At 34.0% G+C, this 9,302-nt stretch overlaps 1 protein-coding gene across 2 annotated transcripts; it reads right to left on the bottom strand.

The window, feature by feature from the left end:
• Positions 1–5,693: 5,693 nt before the first annotated feature.
• On the bottom strand, positions 5,694–8,165 carry LOC105117758 (geraniol 8-hydroxylase-like). 2 transcript variants are annotated; one of them, XR_840800.1, is made up of 3 exons: positions 7,216–8,165; positions 6,465–7,114; positions 5,694–5,721 (listed from the first exon to the last, which is right to left on the bottom strand). XR_840800.1 is itself a non-coding variant. In XM_011015515.1 (2 exons), the coding sequence occupies exons 1-2, from the start codon at positions 8,107–8,109 to the stop codon at positions 6,518–6,520; spliced, it is 1,491 nt and encodes a 496-aa protein (XP_011013817.1). In that variant the 5' UTR covers positions 8,110–8,165; the 3' UTR covers positions 6,356–6,517. The 2 variants fall into 2 exon arrangements, 1 of the variants encoding a protein (XP_011013817.1); XM_011015515.1 differs by lacking the exon at positions 5,694–5,721 and having other exon boundaries at positions 6,356–7,114.
• Positions 8,166–9,302: the final 1,137 nt, after the last annotated feature.

The raw sequence follows: 9,302 nt of genomic DNA on the forward strand, positions 1-9,302 counted from the left end.
CCACGGATTGCTCTCAGGACTCCACCATGCATGATAATCTTATAACCATTGGATTTTAGGACTCCAAGTGAGAAACGATTTTTCTTCAAGTCAGGTATATATCGTACCTTTGTTAGTGTCTTGACTACCCCATTATGCATCTTCAGATGGATAGTCCCAATCCCTTTGATCTCACAAACATCATCATTACCCATCAACACAACTCCTCTATCGAACTCCTCGAGTCTCAAGAATAAGTGCTTGTTAAGGCACATGGGATAGGAACATGCAGAATTAAGGATCCATTCACCACAATGGTTTTCTGGTGATGAGACCATGAATGTAGAGTCTCATTCATCCTCATCTCGTGCAACCTACACAGTTGGTTCATCTTTTTCCTCATTGCCCTTGATCGAATAATCTTTCTTCCAATGCCCCTTTTTGTGACAAAAGGCACCCTCATCTTTTGCGAGATATCGTCTGTTTGATGATTCTCCTCTAAATTTTGAGCGAGATCTCCCTCACCCTCAAAATCTTCTAGGGTTTGTTCTATCTCTAACTGTCAATGCTTCTAACGTTGACTCTTTGTGAACAATCTGGTCATTTTTCCAGTACTTATTATTCACGAAAGCATTAGACACATTAATGAATTTAATCTTTTCTTTACCATACAGTAAAGTGGTGATGAGATGTTCATGTGTGTCCAACAGTGAATTTAATAACAGCAGAGCTTTATCTTCATCATCAATTTCCACATCTAAATTCTTCAAATCAGTTATCATTTTATTGAAATCATTCAGATGCTCATTCATGGAAGTACCTTTCTTGTGCTGAAAATGAAAGATCCTTTTCTTCAAGTAGAGACGATTCTCTATACTTTTCTTCATAAACTTATCCTCCAGTACTTGCCATAATTCCTTTGCAGAGTTTTGTTCTGAAAAGGCGTACTTTTGATCCTTTACAAGACAAAGTCGAATAGAATTGCAAGCCAATCGATTGATTCTTTCCCAGCTTTTCTCATCCAAATCCTCTAGTTTATCTTCTAGAGTGAAATCCAAATTCATTTGAACAAGCATATCCATGACTTCACATTTCCACATGCCAAAATTACCCTTCCCATCAAACTTCTCCACCTCAAATTTGGTACTCGACACCGGGATATATTGTGGAGGTATACTAGCATTTTCTGCTAATCTTTCTTATAGAATATCAGCCATTAGGATGTGTTTGGATTACAAATGGGCTCCCGAAATTGTTAAAACACACACTTTTATGCTCAAAAGAGCCAAAACAATAACTTTGGTGTGCTGTTTCACAAAACAGACACCATGGTTGCGTCCAGAATGGTTGAAAATGCTAGGAACCAGCTTGACTTGGCCTAAAACCAGTCAAAAAATCACTGAGTTGGCCAAAATACCAATCTGACCGAGTTGACTCAAGGAAGGAATATTCTGTCATGGGAATATTCCCTTACTGTTAATAGAATATTCTTATTCTGTCAAGAGAATATTCTGTCACTGTTAGATGACGTGTCTGATGACATTGCAATGTGGACCCTTTATGGATGATGACTCAACGCCAACGTGTCGGATGCCGTGGCTATCTTCTCAGGCTAGAATTCCGGCTCTGTTTGATTTTTCCGGCAGATTTCCGGTGAAACTTCAGCGAGCTCTACAAGGCTCGTTTCAACTCCGATTTTGATGATCTTTATATTGCCAGACTCGTATCGACAAGAGGAATCTCTGCATATGGTCAAAATCAAGATGTGAAAACTTTGAAAATTCTGCAACTTTGAATAGAGAGCTGAAAAACGTGTTTTTCAATGTGCTAGCTTCCCCAATGTTCTGATACCAATTTGTTGTGTATACTAGACCGAAAGCAAACACAAATAAAACACAAACAAGCAGATTTACGTGGTTCTCCAAAACTGGGTACATCCACGGAGGTAGCAGATTGTATATTATTGGAGGAATAATATAAACACTCAACTCAACTCAGTACAATCCCACAAAACCAAGTGTTTCACTCTTACACTCGATGTTTCTCTCAAATCTACACTTTCTCACTCTCACAATTGCACTCACCACACTTCCTCTGCACACACTATATATCTCTCACCCTCTCGTCTATGTTTATAGCAGAAATATGAGGCAACCCATGTCCAGCCTAATAAATGCCAACCAACTACTACCTACTATAATAACAAAGTCATGGTGGTTGGAAAAAAGTTGACAAATTTGCTACAGAACTTACCATATTAACATTTTGGAAATAAAAAAAAAAAGACTATGGTTTTTGGTGTTTTAACCCTATTTCAGCCGATTCTCTATTTTTAGTGCTTGCTGCTATTCTTATCGTGCTACTACCTGCATTAGCAAGCTTGGCCTTCCAGGCGCAGATGTGCTTGGTTTTTTTCCTAGCCAGCCATGCAAGTGGGTCTGCCTCTCTTTCTGTTTTTTTTTTCTTTTTTTTTTATTTTTTCTACTTAAATAATGATTAATATCCTCTCTTATTTTTTAAATGGTTTGTCTTAACTTTTTTTTAATGATTAATCTTTTAAAATAATTTTTTTTAAAAAAATTATAATGCTTTAAAGATGTTATTATATTATATTTTTAATTGTTTTCCTCTTATAATTATACAAATGAGTTATATTTTAATAGCGCAAGTATAAAACAAAATCTGTTTTTTTTTATTAGCAACGAAAATTAAACTCTAACATAAAATAAATCAAACACTCTCTTGCGCCAAACACTTTGTGACAAAATCAAAGTTCTGATCTAGCTGTAAGATTCATTAAATCAGACCTAACTATGAAGTCCAAAAGGTTCACGTCAAAAATAAAAACACATTTTAGGCGTTGCAAGGGTGATGATTTGCTTATTTTCTTGAAACAGTAAAGGAACTCTATCAATCTGATTAGACCTAGACCTAACTTGTTGCTTCCTGCTGGTCTTCATCGATTGTCTAGTACGAGATGGAAAATCCAAGCCACGTAATATTCATGAAAAGTAGCCATGTGTTCCACAATTTTCATCAATTCTCAGTGTCTTATTTTGATGACATTAACAATACAATTGTAAAAGGGATAGATGGCATTAACAACATCAATTCCACCTAACATTTTCTAACGATTATTATGGTTAAATATACATCCTTTTGCAGGTTTGCAGCTCTCCAAATGGCCATGGTAGCACTGCCGAATACAGAGTAAGTTCACACTTCGATAGGGATAGCCTGGAGAAGTCTTGGACCGGAAAGTAGCCAGCCCCGATGCAATCCCTCGGCGTTAGATAATATTTATTTTTTAAAATATTTTAAAGTAATAAAATTTTTGTTATTATTAATGATTAATCATTTATTTTTAAAATTTTATTGTTCATCATTTATACAAGTAAAATATTTGCAACATGTTAACCTTGAAAGGTGTAATTTAACTGGTGAGGTTTGATCCCTAAAAATCACCAGTTCGAGTCTCATAAATTTTAAGACTACTGAAAATTTATATAGTTGTTATCTTCAGGGTTTTTGAATTTAATCGAGATGCACGCAAGCTAACTCAAATATCCATTTTAATATAAAAAAATATATTTACAATATGTTACTTAAAATTCTAATAAAATCATCTTAGTTTATATGCACTTGTAAATAGGATCTTTAAATCAAAATAAAAAAAACTTAATTATTTTTTAGCAAAATAAACTTGAGTTTTAAAATTAAAAGGATAACCAAAATATAAAAAGATAAGGAAAACAATAAAAACAAGTTGAGGAAGAGTATGTCAAAATTTGAAGAAAAAAAACTTTGTTGAAGATGTTTTTATTTTTTTTATAGTGAATTTTAAAATTTAAAATATTAAATAATTAATTTTGGTAATAATTATAATCAATTTTTATCATTGTTAAAAAAATTTTTTTATTTTTATTTTTATAGTAAATTCTAAAATTTAAAAGATTAAATAATTAATTTTGTAATAATTATAATCAATTCTTATCATTATTAATTTTTAATTAATCATCGTAAATTAAATCTAAAATTGAGATGATTGTCATTAGCAGCTTATCAACGACAACGACAGTTAAGAACCTGAATGGTGGTGTCCAAGTCCTAAGGCCGGCCCACTTCCTGTTTTTTCGGTTTAAATTGGAAAATTCAGTCGGCCAACCCGCTCATAGTCCCTGCTCCCAAGGTCCGTCCGCTCAATCCATCCATTTGTTATTGGTGATTTTCTTTCTTAACTTTTTTTTTTAAAAAAAAGTTCAACGTTTATTAGTAATAATCTATTTTTTTAACTTGAAAAAAAAAATTCTTTTTTTTTTTCCCCGTTTAGCTAAAAAAAAACTAAACATGTTTTTGCTATCTTAGTCTCACGCACCTTTCATGAAACAAAATAAAGCAGCTTGAGACTTTTCAATCGATGATGCCATGGTATTCTGTTTATCACCCTTCATTGCTAGATGTTGCAGTCTTCAGGTACATGAAAGAGGTATGGCACTTCAACAAGAAGGCCTTGCTTGTGGTCTTGGATCCCTTGCAATCCACATGATGTGGATTTGGTGAAAACCTGGCTTTCCCTTTCACTAGCTCAGGGGAGGAAGGACTCTGGAAAGAAGAAACCTGGAAAATTGAGTTACTGGCAGATAGCATTGATCCAATGATCCTTTTCTTGGGTATAGCTTTGCTCTCTTTACATACATATATTATGAAACTAAAATACACTCTTCATCAATTCTCTATCGACATCATCTAATGCATACAGTTGACAACAGAGGAATTCAAATTTCCAAACTTGAAACGGGTTTATAAACTAAACAACAAGCTGAAAGATGCATAGGAATCTCATACACACATTACTCATGAATTTTTCAACTAATTAATTCCTAATGCAGATAGAGCAAGGGAAGTTCATATGCTTGTATGGTGGGGAGGATATCGAGTGGATCCGTAAATTCACTGCGACTGCAAAAGCAATTGCGAAAGATGCCAGAATATAGTTAGAAATGCTCTATGCAGGGAAGAGCAACCCCACGGAGAAAACCCTAAAGATTAAAGGTGGTATTGTGAACAAGAACGACTCTTGTATTGGAAATACAAAAATTCACTTTAGATAATTTAATTTTTCCGAGCTCAATTGAATGAGATCGGGGATAAAATTATAAGAAATTAAAAATTTGAAAGTGAGGGTCAAATTGAAGAGTTTCAAAATCAAGAACCACTTCGTAAAAATAGAATATTTTAAAGGTCCAAACAAATAAGGTCAAGGGTGAAATTGCAAAGAATTCAAAAGTTAGAGCTAATTAGGGGTTCCACTACAAAGTTCTAAAGTTTAGGTACCAAATTAAAAAAATAATATAATTTCACTATTCAATGTTTTTTCCCCATTAAAACAAGAGAAAAAGATGAGGTTCTGGCCTAGCGGTGGGAGGGGCTTGTCCTCTTCCTCTGCACCTGGGTTCGAACCTCACCTGTCACCCCCGCGGTGTCTTATCTGTTCACTGAGCTTGCAGGATATTCAGTGGACCGTGGGGATTAGTCGTGGTGCGCGTAAACTGGCCCGGACACCCCACAAGCACTCTTTTCTTCACATGATATACCACACCATCAGTAATAAGATTTTTTTTTTATGAAATATATATATATATATAAGCTAAGATCCATAAAAATAATAAAAATATTTTTTTATATAATTTCTTTTTTTTCTTTTATCCATCCTTTTTTCTCAAAATAGATCACATAAACTAAACATCATAAAATTTCCAATAAACAACTTAGATTCCAACAAAAACTTTTAAAATCCTTCAAAATAAAAAACCCAACCTCATGAATTATCATCCAATTAACAACGCATAACCCACAAATAGAGCCTTTACCACAACCACTACCATCAACATCTAAAATCACCGATCTACATTAAATATAGCCACTAAAATGGAGTCTTAAATCTAAAATCTTTGAAATCTAGCCTTCAAACAATTCCCCAAATCATCATCCATTACTGTCCGGCCATGAAAAAGAGAGCGTGAATCCCAAAAAAAAAAAAAACACTAAACCCATCCATAATGGAGGGTGTTTATAGAAAGCAGAGAAAATTAAATAAAAAAATGAGGTAAGAAAATCATTAGAGAGAAGAACTGAATTGCCGAAACAACCATAACAGTAATGCTCATGCGATAATGAACAAGAAGAAAAAATCCACAAGCGATGGGCGATGCACTATGATTTCTGTGCCAAATAATCAAAGAGTAAGCAGGAGATAAGCTAATGAAAGAGAGAGGAGACAGTATAAAGAGGGAAAGAAAGCAGACCAGAAACCCATAAACAAAACAGAAAATAATATCGTGCGCAAGATGTGTCAACTTCCCCTTACCAGAGTCAATAAAGTTTGCATAGCTCCGTTTTTATTTTATATTTCTAATTTGGGGAAACAGTTCTCCCGGTTAGTTACAACGCAAACCCTGTCCAAATCCAGCAATGGGTATAGAACGTAATATCTCATACCTCGTCCCAGAGGCCATGGTAACATTGCAGAGAAATAAGTTCACGTTTTCATGGGTATAGCCCGGAGAGGCTCCCTCTTATGCAATGTAAGCCCAAACGTTTGACTCATGTCTATATCCTCCGGTGTCAAGTCATCAGCAATCTTCCAATCAAAAGAGTGGATGAGAGATGCCAACGTCAAATGCACCATCTTGTGGGCTAGAGGCAATCCAGGGCAGATCCTTCTTCCTGCTCCAAATGGAATTAGCTCAAAATCTCTTCCTTTCACGTCAGCTTGGCATTCTAAGAACCTTTCAGGCTTGAACGAATTAGGATCTGGCCATATGGCTGGATCTCTTCCTATTGCCCAAATATTGATTAGTATTTGTGCATTTTTGGGCACTGTGAAGCCTTGCATCTCTACTTCGGATACGGCTTTACGGGGCAGCAGGAATGGTGCTGGTGGGTGCAGCCGAAATGTCTCCTTGACTATTGCTTGAAGGTAAGGACACTTGGAGATGTCTGATTCTTGAACTGGTCCTTCGATTTCTTGGAGCTCATTTTTGGCTCTGACCATTTTATCAGGTTTCAGTAATAACTCTGTCATTGCCCACTCCTCTGTGCTTGAGGTAGTGTCAGTGCCCGCATTGAAAAAATCCTGATGTAAACACGTAAGACAATTAATTTCTGAACTGAAGGTTAGTTTGCAGAAAAACTTGGTCATAAGTATCAATTAGATAATCTAATCTCAATACTTACCAGAAGCAAAATCTGTATGTCAGTGGAGCTCAATTCAGTATTGTTTTCTTTGGCTAGAATCAGCAGGGCATCAAGCACATCATGGCTTGCCTTGGATGCAACCGAAGAAGAACGTAGTCGTGTCCTCTCGTTGATGATACTATCAAAAATTTTAGTTAATCTTTTCAAATAATTACTCGTCTTTCGTCTTATACCTTGTGGATCTACTAATCGAAGTATTGGGAAATAGTCGGCAATATTTGGCTTGCCAATTTGTTCCATGACACCCACCACAAGATCGCTGAACTCTTGAGACAAATCAGAATTGTAAGTGGTTACATCAAGAGAGAAGAAGGTGTTTGAAATTAAATTAAGGACAGTTGTGAAAACAGATCTACCAACGTCGACAGCATGTCCATTGCTACACTTTTCATGAACATATTCTAGCAATTCTTGAACCTTCTTTCCACGGAGGGCTCGGCTGGCATCAAGCCTTTGCGAAGTGAACATTTGGGTGGCAGTGAGTTTTTTGAGAAATTTCCAATGAGTCGATGCAGGCAACCATATCATAGAATTTTTGTGGTGTACACGAAGAGCATCTGGGACTGTTCTGCTGGACAAGGCTTGGTCATGTTTCTGTAATGCTTCTTTGGCAATATTCGGAGAGGAGATGACTATTGTGGTTATCCTACCAAGCTTGAGGGTCATTAAAGGTCCATAAGTTTGTGAGAGGTTAGCAAGTGTTCGGTGGGGCTTGTCACCGAGGGCTAATATGTTTCCAATTATCGGCAATTGGCGAGGGCCAGGGGGGAGGACGGTGCAACGGGACTTCCGGCGAAGTAGAATGGATGCGATGGGCACGTGTAGACATGCCCAAGTAAAATAAATTAGTAGCACAAAAAAAAGGTACTCCATTGGTTGATATTTTCTTATGGCCTCTCTCGATCAACTCTCTACAATGTGCTAGAGGCATGCATATATAGTTTTTTTTTTCTTTTGAGTTTGAAATGGATTTATTAAAAACTTTAAGATGTTTTTGTGGTAAATATAAAATCAAAATTAAAATTTTAAAATTTTAAAATAACTTTTCAATTATTTAACTTTTCAACTATTTAGAGGTGGTTGAAAAGTAAAAAAAATATTGGACAAATAATAGCTTGCGAGTCTGATCTCTTATAGATATTCACTAGTGTAGGTGGCCTGTGCTACGCAGCGGATTAATTTTTTTATCATGAAAAATATAAAACAATACTAATATTCAAGAGTGTTAAGTTTATCTGTAAAGCTAGACCCAAGAGCCTTGAGTTTGGCTGCAAAAGTAATATTTATAATATAAATAATAATATTTTTAATATTAATAATAATATTAAACTTGTTTGACTCGTGTTCTTATAATTTTCTATCAATTGAAATTAAATTTATGGTTTTTCTTCAATAATAATAATATTTTTTAAAAATATTATTAGTGATAATGATAATAATAATAATAACAATAAAAATAATACTAATAATTATAAACTTAGGTCTGTCACTAATAGTTATAAAGTTGGGTATGGCGCCCCAGCCAAACCCTAGTTTCTAAGGTCTGGTTCATAATAATAATAATAATAATAATAATAAAACTTGACTGACTCAAGTTCTTATAGTTTTTAATTACTTCAAATTAAAATTATGATTTTTTTTAATAATAATATATGTTTTTTTAAATTTAATAACAATAAAAATAATAAAAATATTAAGAATAAGAATAACACTAATAATAATAACAACACTAATAATAATAATAATAATAATAATGTATTTTTTTTTCTATTTTTAATAAAAAAATCTCTTTAAATCAATTTATTAATATAACATTTAAGTGGTTATCCAATTTTGTCATTGTTTTAAAGAAGATTAGGGTTTTTTGTATGATGATATTGTCAATTGCTTTATAAATAATTATGTATTAGCCTAATATGAAATGCTTTTAAAATAATTTACTCCTTGATATTTAATAAGGATAAAATATCTATTTTTTATTGTATTTTTTATTTAATTTTCTTAGATTTATTGTTCTTAAATATTTTTCATATAAGTCATAAAAATAATATATTCAATTTTTTTAA

Source organism: Populus euphratica, unplaced genomic scaffold, assembly GCF_000495115.2.
Source record: "Populus euphratica unplaced genomic scaffold, PopEup_1.0 scaffold1509.1, whole genome shotgun sequence".
Taxonomy (NCBI): Eukaryota; Viridiplantae; Streptophyta; class Magnoliopsida; order Malpighiales; family Salicaceae; genus Populus; species Populus euphratica.